The 21,634-nt window shown below is 40.5% G+C and overlaps 1 protein-coding gene across 6 annotated transcripts in view; it reads left to right on the top strand.

Moving 5' to 3' along the window:
- The window catches only part of DCDC1 (doublecortin domain containing 1), a 443,558-nt gene that overhangs the window by 36,852 nt on the left and 385,072 nt on the right, over nt 1-21,634 (top strand). For 3 of the 6 annotated variants that reach the window (XM_070626537.1, XM_070626535.1, XM_070626536.1), the window contains exons 4-7: nt 2,351-2,620; nt 3,818-3,974; nt 4,433-4,595; nt 21,143-21,348. In XM_070626537.1, the coding sequence (XP_070482638.1) occupies nt 2,358-2,620; nt 3,818-3,974; nt 4,433-4,595; nt 21,143-21,348 (789 nt within the window). In that variant the 5' untranslated portion in view covers nt 2,351-2,357. Of the gene's footprint in view, nt 1-2,350; nt 2,621-3,106; nt 3,207-3,817; nt 3,975-4,432; nt 4,596-21,142; nt 21,349-21,634 lie in introns of all 6 variants that reach the window. The other 3 variants (XM_070626538.1, XM_070626539.1, XM_070626540.1) reach the window with 3 other exon arrangements.

The raw sequence follows: 21,634 nt of genomic DNA, 5'->3' as shown, positions 1-21,634 counted from the left end.
CAGCCAGTGTGGAAAACAGTATGGAGAGTTCTCAAAAAATTAAAAATAGAAATACCATATAATCCAGCTATCCCACTACTAGGTACTTATTCAAAGAACATGAAATCAACAATTCAAAGAGATTTGTGCACCCCTATGTTCATTGCAGCATTATTCACAGTAGCCAAGATGTCGAAGCAACCTAAGTGCCCATCGATGGATGAATGGATAAAGAAGATGTGGTGTGGAATATGACTCAGCCATAAAAAAGATAAAATTGTAACTTTTGTGATAACATGGATGTACCTTGAGGGTATAATGCTAAGTGAAATAAGTCAGAGAGACAAATACCATATGATTTCACTCATATGTGGAAGATAAACAAACATATAGATAAGGAGAAGAGATCAGTGGTTACCGAGGGGAAGCGGGTGGAGGGTAGGTGAAAGGGATAAAGGGGCACGTGTGTGTGGTGATGGATACAAACTAGATTATTGGTAGTAACCACGATGCAGTCTATACAGAAACTGAAATATAATAATGTACACCTGAAATTTATACACTGTTATAAGCCAATATGACCTCAATTAAAAAAATAATCTGAGAAGTTCAGGTGGTCTGAAGGGAGTTCCTACCTCTGCCGGAGCTAAAGCCCAATGATAGATGCTGTTTGCCACAGTTTTGAAGCTGGGTGGATCCTCAGAGGGTAGGGGAGGCCACTCCTCTCCTGGGTGCTGTGCGCAGGCCAGGGCAGACTTGGGTAGAAACATGTGATGACAACAACAACAAAAACAAAATACGCCTGCTTGGATCTCAGTGTTTTAGCACCAGTGACCGTGTCAACTCTCGGTTACACATCCATTCTCCCTGTGACTACCTTTCATTCTTTCAGAGGAAGTAATCAACCATTTTGCACATTTGTGAACATGTAGAGGGCAGGCCAGAAGAAATAATTGCGGCTACAATGACATTTGTGGATGAGAAAAATTTGGAGGAGGGCCTGTCTGTGCTGAGCTTTCCTCACTAAGCCTACTTTATTTTTCAGTTGGGTGGGTGAGGAGGTTATATCATGGATGGATAAGAGCTATTGAGGACTGGGAAACTGGAAAGAGGCCGATTTGGAAGCTGACTGTCCTCTAAGCCTGATCGTCACACAGCTCGATATTCTCAAATATGATGAGCCTTTCGTTTTATTATACCAGCAAACTCTGTACGCAGTCTGTCTTCCTAACATGGTCTTTACAGATCGTCCGTCCCCTGTTCAAACATCATAGTTCATCTTATGGAATTAAAACAAAAGACAGACGACCCCTAAAAGAGAACGCCAAAATGGACACTTTGTGGCTAACTGGGACCTGGAGTCCAGCAGCTGTGCCAGGTCCGAGGTGCAGTCAGTACTCTGTTCTCAGAAAACATGCAGCTTGTACCTGAAACTGAGTGTTCCTTCCTGAGGGACGGCCAGAAGGCTGATAGAGCTGATTTTAGACCACCGGTGTCTACAAGGGAACCAAAGAATCTGAGGGCTCTCCAAACAACGCCTGTGGTCTACAGGGTTTTGCCTCTGTGAGGTCTGCCCTCCCCGGAGCATACTTTTGATTTGTTCCAAAGGCTGCGCTGCATCTCCCTGGTTTGTGATATAAAGCATTCCTAACTAAATCCTTGTGTTCCAGATATTTTTGTTGACAATCGCAATACTACTCCTGTAGCTTGAGTTCCAGGTAGGGTGACCAACTGTCCCAGTTTGCCTGAGACTGAGGGGGTTCTCGGAATGTGTAGCTCAGCGCCAAAGCCAGGACAGTCCTGAGCAAACTGCGTGGTTACTCACCCTCGCCCCCGGTCTGCTGTGAAGCCTTCACCAGCTTTATTCCAGCCCACACTGAGCTCCGCTCCAAGGAATTCTTTTTGCATTTAAAGTTAATACTTTAATCTCTTTAACTTTTCTGTTTCCTAATACTTAGCAGAATGCTAGTGTTTGATAAATGAATCTAAAAACTTAAAAATTTTACTTACATTGTTTCAAGCATTACACAAGCTTTCTTCTTTCAGTAAGTAAAGCAATTAAGCTTCATGGTTGTTAGCGTGGGTTTTATTTTAGGACAGGCTTGGGTTACATTTCCCACCCTGTCAATTTACCGATTATGTGAGCTTGGGCAAGCTAATTAGCCTCTCTGAGCCACAATTTCTTAAATCTGTAAAATGGGGATAAACCTAGTACCCACTTCCCAGGGATGTTGTAAGGATTAAATAAAATAATGGCTGAGTGTGTAGTATTTTGTCTAGCACATAGCACACAACTCATTATTATGTGGCAGTTATTGATAAGTGATTGCAAAACAGTTCACTGTATTCTTTCATGCATCGCTTCTTTCAGGGGGTGTATGTCATCCCAGGCAAAAGCAGTTATGAAAAGTACTGAAGATTTTTTGCAGCCTCAGTTTGGCCCCAACAGATGTGTGCATCCAGCGGCAGTATCAGAAGGGTCAGGCTGCCAAGATTGCTCCACACATCAAACAGCGTCAGGGCACAGCCATGATGAAGTGACGGACCCACATAGCTGCAAATCAAACAGTAGAGACAATTCTTGTTTCATGTCAGCATCCAAGAGAAACAGACCTGCCAGTGCTCCGGCGGGTCAACTGAGGTAATCAGAGCTCCTCTCTGTTCTTTCCAACCAGCGGTTGAAGCCCATTCCTTTGAGCAGAATTTACAAAGATTCAATTCAACTGTAACACATCTCTGGGGTTTTATTTCTGTTTTTGGTTTGTTTATTTGTTTTCTTTGAAAGCACCTGAGTAGAATGTTGTTAATTACATGGAAAACATGAGCTACACTTCAACTGGGATAATCTGAAACTCTGAGAAACATGTTTGAAGCAGAGACGGCTAGACCCTGAAATACCTTTGCGTACTGGATATGTGTTTAAAAACAGAAATATGTACTTTTGATATTTAACCAATATTTCTAAACAAAATCAAATTGAAATGAACTTATTATAAAACCATTTTATGTATATGTTTTCATATCAAGATTGTTATCTAAACCGTTGACCTGAGAGTTTGTGCATAGAAGAAAATGTTGGTAAAAACAAAAGAAACTGATATCCCATTATTTTCATATGTTTGACTAGGTGGATATATTGTGATTTTAGTTCACCTAAAATTTTTACTTTAACGTGTTTGCTTTGCTCCTGTGGCCTTGAGATGAGGAGGGTCGGTCAGAGCTCCCAGGTAAGAAATTGTCACATTAGTCATTTACCATGTACCTTTGCAGAGAAAATCATAAGGCACGAAACTGGTTTTGACTGAAGACAAATCTGAGAAGTCTTCTCGTGCTGCCCCCAAACAATTTTAAATGAAAGGAATTATCATTAACTTTAGAATAAAAAATTGAGTTATAATCTAGTTGAATTTCAAATCTTTTTTAAAAATCAAAGAACTTTGATAAACATGAAAATTTCAGGGAAAATCTTAGCCATTTACTCTTTCATGGTGTTAAGACCATATTGCTATTTTTTGCTTTCTATCAGAACATAGCATTTATATATATATGTATATATAATTTAAAAAATTGTGTTGTGATGTTTTATAAGTGAAATGATGAAAATGATTTATTCTGAGATATGTGTTTTACATGAACAGTTTTGGCAAACTTATCCCGTATTAATTTTTTAAAAATATTTAAGTAGATATGGACAATCTTATCCTATAAAAAGCGGTTTTTGAGGAATACTTAGGAACAATCGTTAGGGCTTATATCTGTAAAATATATCCAGGACAATATTTATTTAAATGTTTTTGCTAACTAACATGAACCAATTTTTCTGTGTGTTTTTCTTCAGAGTTGCAGAGTTCTCTTCTTTAAAATTTCAGCCAGCCCAGAATTGCCATAGATTATGTCAAAGACACAAACCTCCACCCAGAGTGATTAGAGTAACAGCTTACAGAAATGGATCTAGAGCAGTCTGTGCCAAAGTTACTGCACCAACCATCACCTTGGTAACTGGTGTTCAAGTTTTCAGTGCTTATTCTCTTTATAATATAAAAAATGAGAAAGATGACATTTATTGTGTTAACATGTTCTTTTTAGTAGTCTGAATCTGTAAATTGCTTATATATACATAAATCTCACAGGCATTTCATTCCTTTCCTATCAATATATAAGTCGTATATTTGATCAAACAGATACAATGGCTTTTATCTTGTAGAGTTATTAAATTGACAGAACATTTAAGGACTAAAATCAGACAATCATTAGATTTTCTCAGTGTGGTGATTTACCTTTTATTTACCTGTTTTCAGCTGCTAGAAAATAACTCTATTGGTGGAGTTACTTGAGTTGCTTAGGTTGGCAAGTGACAGTCGTTTTCTATTTTGATCGTTAGCACCTTTTGTTTCGTGGAAATGTGTTACTTTCTTTGTTGTAAATCCCTTCTCTTCCCTCTTGGTTTTTCCAGTTGCTGGAGATGTGCACGGAGAAGCTGCATCTGAACATGGCCGCAAGACGAGTGTTCTTGGCAGACGGCTCTGAAGCCCTCAGACCTGAAGACATTCCCCATGAAGCCGACGTGTATGTTTCAACGGGAGAGCCGTTTTTAGATCCATTCAAAAAAATTAAAGGTAAAAAAGAAAAAAAATACCCTCCCCCCACACACAGTAAATTGCTTAAGGGGTGCAACTGAAAAATAATTTTCATCCTGTCTTTTTTGCATGGTTTAACAAAACTAATGTTTACACATTTACAGCTCAGTAAGAGGATAATGTGCTTAATGAAAGAAAAATCCACTGACAGCTACGTTTATTGCCCTTCATTAGCATTGGTGCTTAATTTAATATAGATCTGAATAGACATTAGGGAGCCTGCAGGAGGTTAAATGGTGAAAATATAATAAATTAAATCAGAGATTATTGAATTTACTGTTTAGTTTCTGTGACACTCAACAGACATAACTTATTAGGCTTGTTCTCTCAGAAAATAGTTCAAAGTTTCAAGTATCATTTATTCATTTACACTTTAGGGTTTTTTCAGATGGCATTGACATAATTATGAAAATGTGGCCAGTAATGAACATATTTTTTTAACTTGAAATGTATGTATATATTTTCATATATACAGAATACTAATTATGTATACAAAATATAAATATATATATGTTAGATATTTTTGCAGGTAGTCTTTTTTTAAAAGTCTATTGCTTCCAACATTTCAGAAATGTGGAGATTTTTTAAAATAAAAAAACAAACATTTTCTTTCTTTAGTGGGAAAGAATACATTTTAAGAGAAAATGAACGTACCATTATCTAAGAATATTATGCCAAGCATGTGACACCCGAAGTCTGTTAGCAAGTGCTGTATGTGGTGACCACATCTAAGTGACAGAAGAACTCTGCCATCCAGGCTCAGTGTGCCTAGCTGCTGGGCTCCCCGGGGCTTTTGTACCTTATTGGGAGTATTTTCTTCTGCAGCTGCTATGAAGCTGGTGAACCAAAGGCGAGTCTAGGTAGTAGTTCATACGTACAGGAAAAGTAATTCTGGAGTTCGTTACAGATGAGGTGATGAAAACTCTTCCTCTGTCAACGTTATTATATAAAATGGTACTAGGATTTCTCTCTCTTTGATAATACTTGATCATCAGGAAAGAAATGTTTTCTTGAATTCCATACAAAGTTTAGGTAATTTTGTCCTTGTTAAGAAACTTGTTGCTACCATACTCAGTAAAAAATTACCTATACAATGGTGTAGACCCAAAGAGGTTTCAAATCTTGCTTTAAAATATTTTATATTCCTTGCATGATCTGTTGTGTATTCATTGAATTATCAGTTTGTATAAAAGCATGAGCCTTTGTGGGTAAATATTTCTGTGACTTTTTATATTCAGATATATATGTAATAAGTTGTTCCTTAAGATCCTTGATTATTTTTATTAATAAGAAATACTTGCCTTTCATATGATAATGGTATTGTAGAGGAGCTATATAAAAATTATTTATAGCTAAAAGCTCCCTAGAAAATCTCCTGGACATGTATGCCCAAAATAACAGTGTTACACACATGACTAAGCTTGGTGGATGGTTTTTAAATGTACAAACTAATTTCCTCCTACTTTTTGTTTTCTCTTTTATCCTTTTTGAAGCCAAGCCCGGAACAAAAACTTCTCTGCTTTGTCTGCATATCTTTGGCTGTATTTCACTGTGACATGCACTGCTGTTCTTTTAGCGCCAAAATGTTGGCACACACTCCTGAAAATTTCACACCATCTCTTGCTGGATCAGCAAGCTTAACCCACCAAAATCTGGTGTTGTGCAATGGTTTTTGACTGATAATCAATCTTTATGCTGCTCGACAGTTGTTGCTGGGACACGGAATAGAGCAGGTGGCAGATGTGCCTTGTCTTTTGAGAAAAGAAATTGTAGGTGAGCTTGGACACAGACTAGCATATCACATGTCCATTAAAAAGGCTTAGGATAAGTGAAATGGAGAAAAAGCCTCTTGTCTAAGTTAAGCTCACAGATGAGCCTGTAAGCCTGAAGACTGTTTGGCTTCTTTCAGAACGTTAGAATATAAATGTAAATAAATAGTCTCTGTATGTGTATACATATGGTAATCTTTAACTTGATTTAGATAAGTTGAGAGGAGTAGCGGGAGATTTCATATATATCTATGTATCACCCACATATTCACATATAATTTTTGAAATCAGGTTAAAATTACCTTTTTTGCATGTGTTTTATAGTTAACCAATACTTTGCCAACTTCTTGTCGTGAGTGTACCATAAAAATAAAACATGTATGAGAACCTCTGCAGATGGTAGATAAATTTAGAGTAAGGAGGCATTCTCAGAAGGTGGAAAATTGAACATTCTAAAGGTAAGAAGGTAAATTGGGTGTTACTGTTGTATCTTTCTAAATGAGCATGAATATTTTATATATAACCAACCACCAGGCGTTAGAGTCAGGAACTGGTCATTATTTCCATACACTGATTTTCATTCATTCAGCAAACATTCGTTGAGAGCCTACTCTGTGCCAGGTACTGGGCCAGACCAGAGACACGTGAGAAAAGGGGCTCAGTCTGATTTCTTTTTTATTGTTATTCTTTCATCTCTGATTTCAAACCCAGTTCAGTTCAGTTCAATCCAAATTTAAACCAACAAATATTTATTAAGTATCTCTTATGTGTGTAGTCTTGACAGAGGGACAGAAGTGCTGGTCTTTGAGGAGCTTAAACTGGGTCAATAAATTATACATCAGTCCTTCAAACTGAGAACAGTTTTCAACAGTGTAAACCCAGTGGGTCCCCAAAGGAACGTTTGCTTTATTTCTGGCACAGGAAGGCCAAATAAGTCTATGTGTATTTTGGCAAATATATTTCCATACTTCATTGTTTTCTTATTCTTTGGAAAAGCAGTGTAGATAGTGAAAATTGCCTTAGAGCTATTTCCAGATTTAGTAAGGTGGTAGAAGACCTGCAGGACATCGCTGATTCTTAATGACTTTACTACCCCTTTTGAGCGTCACTGTTGACAACCAGTGGCACTGGATTTAATAGAAAGCCAGAGAGCTATTCATCACATACCTCAAAACACAAAGCTTTCATATAGAGGTCAGGCCAAGGTCAAGAGTGACATGAAGCATTCCCTGTTGAAATGCAATGTTAGAATAATTCTTACATTGTGAAGTTGAATGCTTAAGCAGAAAGATCAATTGTATATGGGGAAAACAGAAATTTTTTTATAAAGACTGTTGATGAAGGTCAGATGTGATTCCATAAATAGAAATTTTTGGATTTCAAAAAAGTGAATATGGTGCATATACCCTCATGGTGCGTGTATCATCACTGTGTAACAAGCCCAGCAAGGTCTGGGGTAGCAGCCCATAATCAAATACATTAATTATTTTTCAACAAAACAATGGATTAGTTATACTAAATAATGTCCTGCTACCAAATGAGTTATGAAAAAATTAACCTTACTACGTCTTATAATTCTGGCATTTGAAGATTCTGAAATTTATTAATGATTCTGCTAGAATTGTGAAGATGTAGTTAATGAATTATTTGAAAAGGCATTTTTAAAAAGTTTTCAGATTCATGGGCACACAATTTAGGTTTTATTCACAGTTTCCTGAATCTTCTGCTTAATAGTGGCAGAGTAAAAATTCTTACATCACATTCATGAGGTTTGTAAGAGTTCAGCTCCTTTATAACTGCTGGAAGCTGTAGGCAATGCAAACCTAGCACAAGAAATGGTTCATGCCCTGCAGTTGCTTAAATGTCTTAACGATGAGGGAAGAAACTGTTTGGACCTGATTCATTAGGTTCAAGATCCATTCCATATGGAGTTCTGATTGCCTTAAAATTTTTAAAAATTTTTTATTTCCCTTCTTTCCCATATATCCTATTCTATTGTTTGGCTTTCAGAGTTGTCATTTACAATGATGTATTTCAGTCCAGAGTTTTGTTAACCAGAAGTGAAACCAAGTATTATGAATAAGATTTTACATCTTTTATATGCTGTATTGTGAAGATGTAGTCACAGAAAAAAATCCATGAAGAGTTCTTGATACTACACCTAAGATCTAAATTTAAACCTGGAGATTTTCTGCTAACTGCCATGTGATCTACAAAATGAAGTAATTTGCTGTGACAGCTTGTGATTGACAAGAATATGTGTGAGCATGTTTAAAATAGGCCATCTTTTCATGTAGAAGTAAATGTCAGTGAAATGGTGGATTCTCATCATTTTAATTATTGATGATTTGGAAATATTTCAATTCCACGACACACAAGGCACATTCTAAATAGCAGCATAACACTTTTCTTCATATCTGCATCAATAATGAAATGTTCTGTCATATTTTGTTTTTCAAAAAATGCATTAGTTTAATGAACTTGGATTCATGCATTATATTCTTTTCCATTCTTTGTCTCCTGAATTAGTTGATTTTTAAATGGTTGTGTTAAAAGCACCAGTTGGAAGAAGTGACCCCCTACCCCCATCATATAACACTTTACTATGCTTGCTGCGGGATCTCAAGACAACGCTACAGAGCTGCCTACACCAGTGGGTGCTTTGGTTCTGCTGAATCTAATCCTGGGCCTCAGGATGCTCACCTCTAGGGTGACCATTGCTTAATTCTGGCAGCTATAGCAGGAGTTAGGATGGGCTCTTCCAAACTCCCTGTTGTCATGCGGTTTGAATGGTATGCGTATTAGGCAAGATTATTTGTAAGTCCGTCTTCTCTCTCACTTAGGTGCTTATACTCAAAAGTAAGAGAATGACATATGTAGAGAAAAAAACTCACTTTCTTCTGAGCACATGATTCTTTTATCTATTTCTACAAGTGAGGGTAAAACTATAGGCGTATATTTTATGTATTTCCTTATTCCAAAAGTTTTAAGACTGTAAATAAGCTTGCAGAGTATCCTTGCTGTGTAAATAGTTATGGATCTGAAGACAATTACACGAGATGGACCACCCAGAAAATGTCCTTAGCCAACAGGAAAATCTAAAGCATGCATATGGCATCATCTCCTTGTATTGTCAATACCAGATCATTGAGAAACATCTAAATGCTTGACATATTCATGAATTGTTCAATTATGTATGTACACAGAGGCTACACTTGTTTGCTAAAGATGCCTGCAAGCCTGTAACTGTCCTGATAATTTGAATGCTTTCTACATGTCGTTCTCTCAGCTCCGTGTTTTCAGTGTATTATATCACTCCTTACAACCCCTGAGTCAGTGCCACAGGTCCGTGATCTCTTATATGTAGTTCCAAAATCCAACATTGCAGACAGTTACAATTTTTTCATAACTCATTTGGTAGCAGAACCTTATGTAGTATAACTCATCCATTGTTTTGTTGAAAAATAATTAATGTGTTTGATTATGGGCTGCTACCCTAGACCTTGCTGGTCATGTTACATGATGTATGATACACGCACCATGAGGGTATATGCACCATATTCACTATTTCGAAATCCAAAAATTTCTATTTACGGGGTCACATCTGACTGTAAGTGTTTGGATAAGGTGTTTCTGTCACAGCTGCAAATAAATCTGATAAATTTTAATCTCACTGGGATATGAACTCAGAAGGGCTGTAAATATTGTCTTTCTCACCTCGAGTTGTTTACTACATGGGTAAAGGTGGACAGAGAGAATCTCCCGGACCAGAGGTGAGAGAGTGTGTGAGAGGTAATGAAAAATTATGGCTCCCTGTCTGAGGAGGCAGAGGAATAGTGGAAGAGAGACCATCCATTCATTCACTCATTTCCTCAACTAAGATTTTTTGGGTCCCCATGATGTTCCATGTTGGCTCCAGGCCATAAGGAGATGGTGTGGACAGGACAGTGGTCTCCTGAAGCTTAGGTTCTAGCGAGATGGGAGGAGCGACAGACAATAAATGTCTAAAGAGCTAAATAAGGCGTTACTGACAGAGGAAGTGTTACAGAGGAAATACAAAGGGTGGTATCATAAAAGCAGATGAAGTCTGGGAACAAGAGGAAGGAGTTTTGAAAGTGAAGCAGGCATTCTCAGAGACCTTTACGTCAAATCTTTTAGGCGGTTGTCTGCCTACCCTGCTTGTTCCCTGTACATTCTGCAGGTACTGGGTCAGAGGGGTTTGCCTTTCCAACCGTTTGTTTTCGCAGCTTTCAGACATATGTTGTAGAAAGTAGAAAGAAAATGTAGACACATTAGTCTCTACTGTCATCACCGCAAGGGAAGCAAACTGTAGTGTGAACCTGGGCAAGTCACTCAACCTTTCTGAACCTCAGTTTCCTCATCCACAAATGGAGCCTAATAGTCTACCTCCTAGCGTTGCTCTGAGGAGTAAATAAGATGACGCATGTGGAAGCCTGGCATATATAAGAGGTGTCTGCAGCCTTGGATTTCCACCAGCTTTTCATACAGGCTGTCACAATACCAAAGTATTTGCTGGGTCGGAGAGCTTAAAATACATACACCCAAATTAAAATGCCTGCCAAGCACTTGTGTGTAATGCAAGATATGGGAAACTGAATGAGAGCCTTTGAACTCTCGCTATATCGTGCTTTTCGCCTTGAAATTTTTTTCTGAGGTGTAAGTCACAATCAAGTCCTTTTATAAAAGGAACCCCAAGTGGCCTTGCTCTGCTCTATTCCAAGAGTCATATTTAAAAATATGTTTATGACCCAAGGCTAGCCTTAACTTTAAGCTGCCGTAACTCATCTCAGGAAAGTTCATAGAAAAGTTGAGGGAAAGGGTGACATTTTGATTGGCACAATAGATGGAATGTTTGTGATTTTAATCAGATTTAAATTGAAGACATACTTCAAATGATATGTCAGACTAGTGTTACTGAGTTAAAATCTAATGACAACCACTGTCATTATTAGTTAAATATAGCCATCACGCCTATAGCAATAAATGATGACACTTAAGAACATGCAGAAACAAAGAACGCAAGTATTTAGAGAAAAGGGAGTGACCAGAAACTCAGGTGAACACAGGAATGTGGCCTGGATTTAATCTATTTACCAAACATAGAAGCAATTGTATTTTGAGCAGATGATATAATTGAATATAGCAGTATGTTTTCTTACTGTCAGAGCATTTATATTTTATAAACTTATCTTGCACCCATGAAATGATGTGCTCGTTCATATTTAATGTCATTATCTAACCTACTTGACAGTGCATCTGCGTGTTTTCAAGTTTATTGCTCAACTACGAGAGAATGAATTTTTACAAATAAGATTTTTAATAAGCTCGTGGGTTTGAAGTTCAAGTTTGCCACTTTTATTCTGGTGACAGAAGAAGGCAGTGTTGCCTTGGCACATGCAAAATGGAAAATCACAATGAGGGGAGCACCAGATTTACTTAATTTTATGGCAGGCACTGGCTTTTTTGAAATAGACTAAAGAAATGTAATGATGTTGTAGATGGAACTTCTAGCGCAGAAGCAGGCTGGAGAGTACTTGATCTTTTTCATGTTTGGTTATAAACAAAACTATGAAAATAAAACAGGATGTGGATTCTTCAACATCAAATGTAACCTGTGGTTGGGGCATTTCTCTGAGTGCTGCAGGAGGCTAAGTATATGAGTAGTCAAGAGCACTTGGCAGTCCCAGAGCATCTGGGGTATGGCCTTTGGGGGAAGTGTTTTCCAAGATTAGTTAAGCTTTAGAACTTCACTACAATGCAACCCCCGACTCTATCCTCCCCCAGTGGGCTCTAAACTTTCTAGAGAGAAGTGCCTGAGGAGAGGAGGACTGGGCCAGGGCTGGTCCTGACTGCTTTGGAACCCACTAGGTGTGGGTAGCAAATTTAAAGGAAGGATAAAGTGACAAGGAGAGATTAGGACTCCTCTTTGGAAGTTGGGTGTGTAGGGACAGAGACTTTGCTGAGAGTACTATCAACAAGGTAAAGATTCAAGAACTCTCCAAAGGGGACTCCAAGGTTTCTACTGTTGAGATTCACGCACAGGTGGACATAGTATTTGGTCCTACTCTCTGGGAAAGCTCCCACTGCATTCTTAATGTCCATTTTTGTAATTTTCAGATTTGTAATTACTGGTGAAATAAATGTCTATTGTCCCCTCTAGACCAAGTTCACTTGGGGCAGAAACCATGGCTGCCTTGTTCACCATCATTTTCCGGCACAGGGCCTGGCACTTATTAGATGCTCAGTACGTGTTGCTCAATGGTGGAGTGAAGGACTGAATGAAATAGATGCCTTGGTAAACCATCCATGTCCCAAGGAGGTGGCAGTGAGAGTGGAGGGAAAGACCTCAGCAGAGCAGCCTGCTTGGCTGCAAACACTGAGTGGACATTTAGGAGGAGTCTGTGAAAAATCCCCTACCCCAAATTCATATGCAGATCTGTGAGTGTTCCCGTTTGGCAGGGGGCCAGAGTAAGCCAGCCCAAGAATAATTACAGTGCAGAGAGGCTGATGGTTATGCTAATATTTGTCTGAGACCAGACAATGGTCCGAAGTGGAGTGCTGGGATAAATGATTCTCCCAGGAACCTATCCGTGCTCTCAGGAATGCCCTTTCTTACCCATTCTCTCCCCTCAATATATATATATATATATATATATTTGGTGGGGGGGCTCTCTTCTTCATTTAACACTTCACTTTATATATCTCACAGTACCCTACATGCAGTAGGTGCTTACTAACTATTGTTGAAACTAAGGACATAAGAAAGAGGAGATGGTGTGACCTTTGGGAAGGTTTGGGGCCCCCGCTCACTATTGTGCACAGCTCAGGGGCTGTGGGGCTAGAATCACCCTTTTCCATTTCCCCCAAGGAGGGGGCTGTTTTCTAATTCTGACAAAGCAGCCAGATAGCCTCAGCCCTGGGATGTGGGGTTTTGAGATGAGAAAGTCAAGGGAAGACAGAAGTGTAGACAGCAGCTGTGAGCTATGGCTAGTGTGTTTTCATAGAAGATCAAAGTGGATTTAGACAGCCCTAAGTTTCTTGTATTAATACTCAGCCTGGCTCCCTGCCCCACATACCCTACATTCCCCTTCCCTTTTGATTCCCCCTTATTCCGCCCACTCCCATCTCTGAGGTTAGTCTTCTTCCTCCTCAGGAAGAATGCTAAGCATCCTCAGGTTCTCTGTGCTGGCTTGGAAGAATCAGATTTTGCTTTTCTTCTCACCTCTCGGTGTAATAATGCTCACCCTGGCTGTCGGCCCTCAACCACATTCTTCATAGGAAGACTTATGTCTCTAGAGCTATGACATACAGAAGAGTCACCTGGTGTTGCTGACTGTGAGGGATCCCTGGTTCTCCCATGGGTCTTGTGTGGGAGGCTCGAGCCCACTCTTTTGTCCCTTTCCTCACTTGCCTCAGTGGCTCTGTTTCATGGGGAAATGGATTTTTACTTAATCTCAGGAAGATTTTTCCAGTAGTCCCTCCTGTTGAAAAGACGAGATGGCCTGCTTTGGGAGGTGTGGGTCTTCGTGCTGTCCACAAGGCCCTGCTCTGGCTCTTTCCCACCCTCCTTGCTCTGTCTCCGGCTGCTCTATGTTCTGTCCCCTTCCAGTGGTCTGCCATGTTGTTGCATGACTCTGGGCCTTCACCTGCATCGTTTCCTCCACCTGGAGTATGCTCCCCCTCTTCTGTGCACTCCATGTATCCTGCAAGTCCTACTGCAGGTCCTTCCTCTGGGGAGGCTTTCTCGGCCACCACAAGCTTGGCGGGTGTCCCTCCTCCACACTTCCCCAATGCCCTGTGCACACCTCTGACCTAGCACCCACCACGTTATGTATTGTTTTCCTTCCTCGTCTTCCCAAACAGACTGAGAACTCTTTGAGGTCCCTTCTGTGCAGCGTCGCTAGTCGGGAACATGTGGTAGGCACTCAAGCCATGCTTGTTGAATGAATACTTGAGTAAATGAAATGGATGGTTAGAGTCAATAATTTTTAAAGTTTCTTTCAACCTATGGTTTTACAGTTCTGAAGCCAATGCACAATAGTGCTCTAAGCTTATGACTTTTTTGCTTCTTCCTACTCTGAGCTGTCCTCCATGATACATATTCTGGTTTCTGAGTAAATTCAAAGAGGTACATGGTTATGAAAAAGCTAAATAATCATGAATGTAAAAAAGGAATCTTTTCTAAAATACAGAGAAAATATAAGTTAATATGTACCTAATGAAATAATAGTCATGCTCTGCTCTGACACGTTTGTCAAATATTCTACCAATATTTATTGAGCATCTACTATGTGACACATGCTATTTCAGGTGCTGCCTATGCAGCAGGGAACAAATGCTTACGTTGAAAATGTGTGCTCAACTTTTATTGTTTTGTTAAATGTCCAAGAAGCACACTTGTTTATAATGTACCAGATACTGGAGACACATAGATGAAAACACATTCCATGCCTTTGAAATGCTCAGAGTCTAACAGAGACATACATACAAAAAAGAGAAGTTCAATAAAATGAGAGGCACAAAGGTGAAGCTGTGGAGCCTGAAGAGGGATAGATCAAAGAAAGCTTCCTGGAAGAGGTGGTACTGAATTGAGAAAGAAGGGAGACAATCTAGTAAAGAGGGAGGGAATGGCATGATCAGGGATTGGAGTCAGAAAAGAGCATGGTGTGTGCCAACAGCTTATTTACCCTCCCCTGCGCCTCTGTGGAGGGACGTCCTCTCAAACTCCCCTACTGCAGTGGTTCTCACCTGGGGGTAACTCTGACTCCTGGGGAACATCTGGCAATGTCTGGAGACATTTTTGGTTTTCCCACCTGGGAAGGTGCTACTGGTATCTAGCGGGTAGGGGCAGGGATGCTGCTAAACACTCCCCAACGCACAGGCTGGCCGCACAACTGAGACATGTCAGTACTTGCCCAGGTTGAGAAACCTTGCTCGACTGCGTCAGACTGTTCTGACTGACAGTAGACACAAAGGTTTGTAAACAGTCGCGGTAGTTTTCATAAGGACATTCCGACCAAAATATAGGCACTAAGGGCAACTGCTCTTTAGATGGTGCTGAAGTGGGACTGTGGGAAAGTATTAAGGAGCATGGGAAATCCAGTCATTTTAAATTAGGGGGCTTCTTTTGTTGCTTTCTCGGCACTTGTCATGGGTAAGATAGCAGCTCGGGGGGCATCCAGCTGGGTCTGACCTCTGACCCACTTAATGGATGTATGAGACAGATGTCGCTGCTTAATTTCTCCAGCTCTCGCTTTTCTCATCTGTAAAGTGGAGATGAGAATAGCACCCACTTCCTCAGGTTGTGAGGATAAACGAGTTAGTGTACATAAAGCCCTCAACACACTGCTGTCTGTGCGCTAAGTTCTTGAGGAAAATGGCGAGGCGGTAATAACACCACCAGCATGTACTGTAGCATGTTTGCAGTAAGTGTCCTGTCTCTGGAAATCCCTGTCATCCACACAGCAGGTGAGGGAATTGCTCTGACTATTCCCATTTTTCAGATAAGAAAATGAAGGCTAATGAGATTGGCTGGTTTTCCAAGGTTGCAGAGTCAGTAAGAGGCAAAGTGAAGATGCAGATCTGGGGAGTGTGGCTCTGGCGCCCGTGCTCTTGACCTTCGGCTCTGGTGCCTCTCTAGTAATTAGGAATACCTTAGTCCCAGTAGTGTCATTCGTTAGGCTCCCTGACAGGCTGGTTTAAAAATCTTGAGTGTAAATATTTCCAGTAGTCTTTCCATGTTTATCAATAGTAACAAAATTCTGGAAAGTGAGGGTACCTTTAAAAAACTAATTTAAGTTACAAATGATATTTTCAAATTTACCTTACATGGTTTTTCTAGATCCATTCAGAATTCTTTCAGAAAACCTATTTGGAACTTCAGAAATGTGATCTTTTTTTATTTTAGACTGCCTATTTTTTCAAGTAGGTAAAGTCTTTAGATGTTCTCAGGTCATGGAATTATGAATATGTCCTTAATTCATTCATCACTTATTGACCACATACTCCACGCACAGAGTGAGTGCTGTGTGTTCAGCCAAGTGAGCACACAATGATGGCGCAAGGGGGTAAGGTCAGCGGCAGACATCTTCACAAAGAGCACAAAGCAGGGTGTCCAAGCTGGAAAAGACCTCGGAGAGATGACCCCGACTGAGTCTTGAGGCGTCTGTAAGACGCTACCTTCAGTGTGCTCCGAGCTCGTTCCAGTCGGCTCCACTCCTTCTAGACCTTCGTTTGCTAAGAAGTTCTTGGCAGGTTTTTTTCCTTTCCTGAAGAAATTCTTTGTCGCTATGGTCATCCATGACCATCCAGGTGGTATGTCCATCATACTTAAGTTCACACTGGGGAGAGTTAAGGAATAAAGATGGTAGGTACATACACTCAGGCAATAAAGTTTATTTTGCATCATTGGTATGCTATGGAAAGTTACATAAAATTGAATTTCTATCAATTGAACATTTAAATGCATGGGTTAGCATTTACTAGTTAACATCTAGTAACTATTCCATGTGTAGTGAACTTGACTATACCCTGGAGCAAAGAAGAAATACCTACCTTCCAAGGGCTTAAGTATGAGAGCAGAAATAGGATATACACTAATAAAACATTTACATAATAATTCCAGAAAGTGTACGCTCTTTCCTTAGCACCTGCCACAGTGCCTGTCACGTGGTAGATCCTCAAATATTATTGAGTGAATGAATGTATTGGTGGGTGGTACAGGCTGCCAGTGGTCTAAGGATTTAGAGAGATGGCAGGTCATCTTGGGGTAGACCAATGAGGGAAGATCTTAAATTGGATCTTGAGAAGGACTTGAGTGAATGGGTGAAGGATGGGGTTAAAAATGAACTTGTGTGCTCGAGGGATGAAGAAGATTGACTTATGTAGAGTAATGCTTTAATCTACGGTGAGATAAAATCAGGAAGTTTGGGTAGGGTCAAGATTGTCGGCAGACCCTTCTGGTAGACATACATTTAAGGGAAGGGACTGTGTCTTTTTCATGTTCCTTGCACAGGGTCTGGCACATAGAATGGGCTCAATAAGTATTTGTTGGCTGACTAATTGACTGACTGACTAGTGGAAACCTTCGAATGGCAGCTCCCATGACGTTCCCTTCAGCTGTGATGTCTTAGGAACCATGGCTATGACTGGGGGCTGGGATGTCAGCTGCGGGGAGGAGGGTCCAGTGGTCTGGGAGCTCTCGCAGCCGGAGGAGAGGATGGAGGGTCCCGCTGGGAATGGAGAGGAATGGTGCTTTCAAGGGAGAGTGGCTGAAGCCTAGGTTCCCCTTCTCTGTCCAGAAGCAGAGCCTGAGATGGGCTGCAAGGGACTGAGTGAGGGAACACTCTCAGGTGAGGCCCTGAAGGAGTGAGGGAAGCAGCACCGCGCACAGGAGGACGCTGGCCAGGTGCTGTGTTCAGGGGAAGTCTAGCCCGTCTGGAGTGGGAGGCACACCAGAGCTGCCCCTCCAGGGCGAGGAGATTGGCCTCATGTCCCGCCGTCAGTCAGTGGCCACGGGCCGGCCACCAGGAAGGAGGGAAGAGATCTTCACCTCACAGACACTTCCTGACTAGGTGACTGGTTCCTTTTAGCCAACGGCAGCTCTTGGCAGAAGGGTCTGCTGTGAGGTGTCAGCCACCAGGAGCCTTGATGAGTGGACACCCAATAAATTTCATTGAATGAATAAGCAATTGGTGGGAGAGAGGTGAATAGGAGGTACGGGTTTGAACTTTCCCTGAGATAGTGGGTGGCTGTGAAAGAAGGGGGACACTGACAGAAAGGAGGAATGGGGAGGATGCGTCAGCCTGCGCAGAAAGTTGGGAAATTTTGCTTCAGACACATTGAACTTGAGGTCATGGCAGAAAGTGTACGGCAGAGACACAACACTATAGTGATGAGGAGCACAGTTTCTAGAACCAAATTCATATCCCAGAACCACCACCTACAAGCTGCAGGATCTTGGGCAGGTTATTTAATCTCTCTGTGCCTCAGTTTCCTCACCTGTAAATGAGGATCATGATATTGTCTACCTCTTAAAGTGTTGAGAGGACTAAATGAGTTAATACCTATAAATCATGTAAAACAGTGTCTGGCTAATCGTAAGCATTATGTGTAGTGGGCTTTAAGGCATTCTGCATAGAGAAGAGAAAGCTAAGGCCAAACTGGGGCTCGCGACCCCACGGAACTTGGAGGCACTCACTCGGGCTGTAGCCTTTCTTGGTGAGAGTCTCTAAACCTGGGCCCTGCAACACTTCCTGCCAGCCGTGGCGGGCTGGCTTCTCGCTGTGGCTGATCTCTGGCTCGTCTCACTGTTCTTCAGCTGCTTTTCAGTCTTTCCTGTCACTTAATAACCAACACCCTGCAGTCAAGCCTCTGCTCAGACACCCACACGGATTCCGTTTCTCTGGTTGGACTCTGAGCTCAGCTCTAGGGCTCCCTAATGAGCACAGGACTTCAGGGATGGGGGGAGAAGCCAGCATTCGGGGAGTGACTTCACTGTGTTAGGTACGTTTCCACGTGAGACGTGGAGGCCTCATCAGGTGGTGGAGTGGCGCCCACTACACACTCTGTAGATGAGAAGCCAGACGGGCGGGGAGGCATAACTCGTCTAGGGTCACCAAGTAATGGAGCTCAGATTCAAACCTAGTTTGAAGGTTTATACCCTTTCCACTAAGCAGAGCGTCTGAGCCAGAGGGCGTCCAGATGGCGGGTAGACTGCTTTCAAACTATAAGAATTTACTAACTTATTTTCCCAGCAAAAGATTTTTTTTTATTTTCAGAGAGATACTTACCATGTGTCTTCTTGCTTCTCCTCCTCCTCTTCTTGCTCCGTTTTATATTTATAGTGGTGAAATTCACATAACATAAAATTAATCATTCTAAAGTAAACAATTCAGTACCATTTAGCACATTCTCAATGTTGTGCAACCACCATTTGCTTCTATCTGGTTCCAAAACATTTCCATCATTTTGGAATATACCCCTCCCCATTCAGTTTTTCCCCATCAGCCCTCCACCCAGCCCCTGGCGGCCACCAGTCTTCATTCTGTTTCTGTGGATTTGCGTATTCTGGATATTTCATATAAATGGAATTAAACAACATGTCGCCTTTTATGTCTGGCTTCTTTCACTCAGCATAATGTTTTGAGGTTCGTCCACACAGTAGCATGTGTCAGTCCTTCATTCCTTTTAGTGCTGAGTAAGATTCCACTGCCTGGATATTCCACGATTGCTTTATCCATTTATACGTTGCTGGGCATTTGATTTCTACCTTTTGGCTTTTGTGAATTGTGCTGCTATGAACATGCGTGTACATCTATTTATTTGAGTACTTATTTTCAATTCTTGGAGGTTTACATGAACTTGTTAACTTGTAGCTGATTTTCTGATTCTAATTCCTATCAATTTCAGATTTATAAAGTGACAAAATACAGTAACTAATTTCTGTAAAAATAGTTTTCTTTTCTTGGAGACTTAATCATATCTATAATCTTCTAGTTTTATTCTGCAAGTTTCGCTCATATTTTTGCCCACTGCATATGTGTGTGTGTGCATGTATGTGTGTGTGAGTGGGTACATGAGAGAGAAAGAGAAAGGGAAGGTTTTTGCTTTTCTGAGCGTTTAATCTAGCCATTCTGGGACTTGAAGGTCATTTACAACCACTGGCTCAGGTTTCTTATCGATACTAGCAGATTTTATGTAAAGTACCATTTCTAGGTCAAACAGCCCATGCTTCTTTCAAGGTAAGTGCTGGTAGAGAAGGGTTATTTGGAAATTTGGGCAGACAAATAAATGCCACTATTTTCAGTTACGTGCAAATAAAATTTTTTTTCTCTCATTAGGACGAATAAAGAGAAGATGAGGGAGGGATCCTTGTATTTTTGTAATTTATATGAAAAGAAAATATAATTTAAAATAAATTCAATGCAGAAATAAAATAAATAACTGAGGTGCAAATTATTTATTTATGAAATGGAACCCCTTGGAAAGAGAAGAATGCTGACAGCCACTTAGTATGCGGTGTGTTAACCCCTGTTCCTACCCTTACATGTTCAAAGTCAGACGGAGTAATTTAGTTGCATTCCCATTAATATTAGTGGGAATTTTGAAACACAACTTCCTGCACACATCTTTGAAAATGTATAGGTTAAAGTAAACTGTTAATGAAAAGCTGGTTTTCATTTTTAGTGAAGTAGTTTGAACGTCTCACCAAAGATGTCCTAGAAGGCACCTTCGTTCCAGTCTCAGGAGAAGAATTATGTATAAGGTTACTTTTTGGAGGTTGTCATCTTTAAAGCAACATGGATAATAAATCATGCTTTTTTAAATAGGGTTTTCCGACCCTAAAGAACACGAGAGTTAGGACCCATGTTGTTTATAGTGAGCAAAGGACCTTGGGCTCTTTCGATGGACCCTTTAAGCCCAGTGCTCTGATCAGGGATAGAGGCACACTAAGGTGAGTTTTAATTAGGACTAAATTGTGGTATTACTCTTTCATACCCTGAACATCTGTTCCCTTCAGAAATGATGATTTATGCGGGCTATCAGAGCAGACAGCTTGCTACAGCTTATGTCACGGTTAGTGGGAAGCTGGTGGTAGCATTTCAGAAAACCAGCATCTAAGTGGAGACTGGCCAGTATGTATGATATAGGTAATCAGGGGAGGGGAAGCAGGATGTGTCCATTTTTAATTTTGAAGCCAAATATTGACTTGACTTAAAAAAAATTCTCTTCTAGACCATCTGTTGTTAATGAAGAAAGTAACTTGGACAATGAATGGGGTGATGCTTCCTACTGATGTCAAAAGACAGAAAACCAAGCCTGTTCTTTCCATTAGAATGAAGAAACTTACTGAGAAGACCTCAGTCCGAATTCTGTTCTTTAAGAATGGGATGGGGCAAGATGGGCATGAGATTACAGTGGAAAAGGAAACAATGAGGAAGGTAATTTTGTATTAAATATTGAAGTATAAATGAAATTTCAAAGTTTTTATGGCTTTTGAAGTGTGTTGTTTTTTCCTTCTAGCTCTCAATGTCAACTAATAAACTGAAATATGAGGAAGGCATCATATAGAAGGCGAAAATTCAGCTATTTAGAAGTATGCTCATTGTACTAACAACAAAAATGACCTTAGTAAAGCAGCAATATTTCAGGAAATTATTTGGCTAACATAGTTGCCCATTTACCTAGGTAAAAGTCATTTACACTTAGGGAAACATTCTGGTTGTT

Source organism: Equus przewalskii, chromosome 6 (genome assembly GCF_037783145.1).
Source record: "Equus przewalskii isolate Varuska chromosome 6, EquPr2, whole genome shotgun sequence".
Lineage (NCBI taxonomy): Eukaryota > Metazoa > Chordata > Mammalia > Perissodactyla > Equidae > Equus > Equus przewalskii.
The sequence above is the reverse complement of the archived record's forward strand: the minus strand, read 5'-3'. Positions and strand labels throughout refer to the sequence as shown.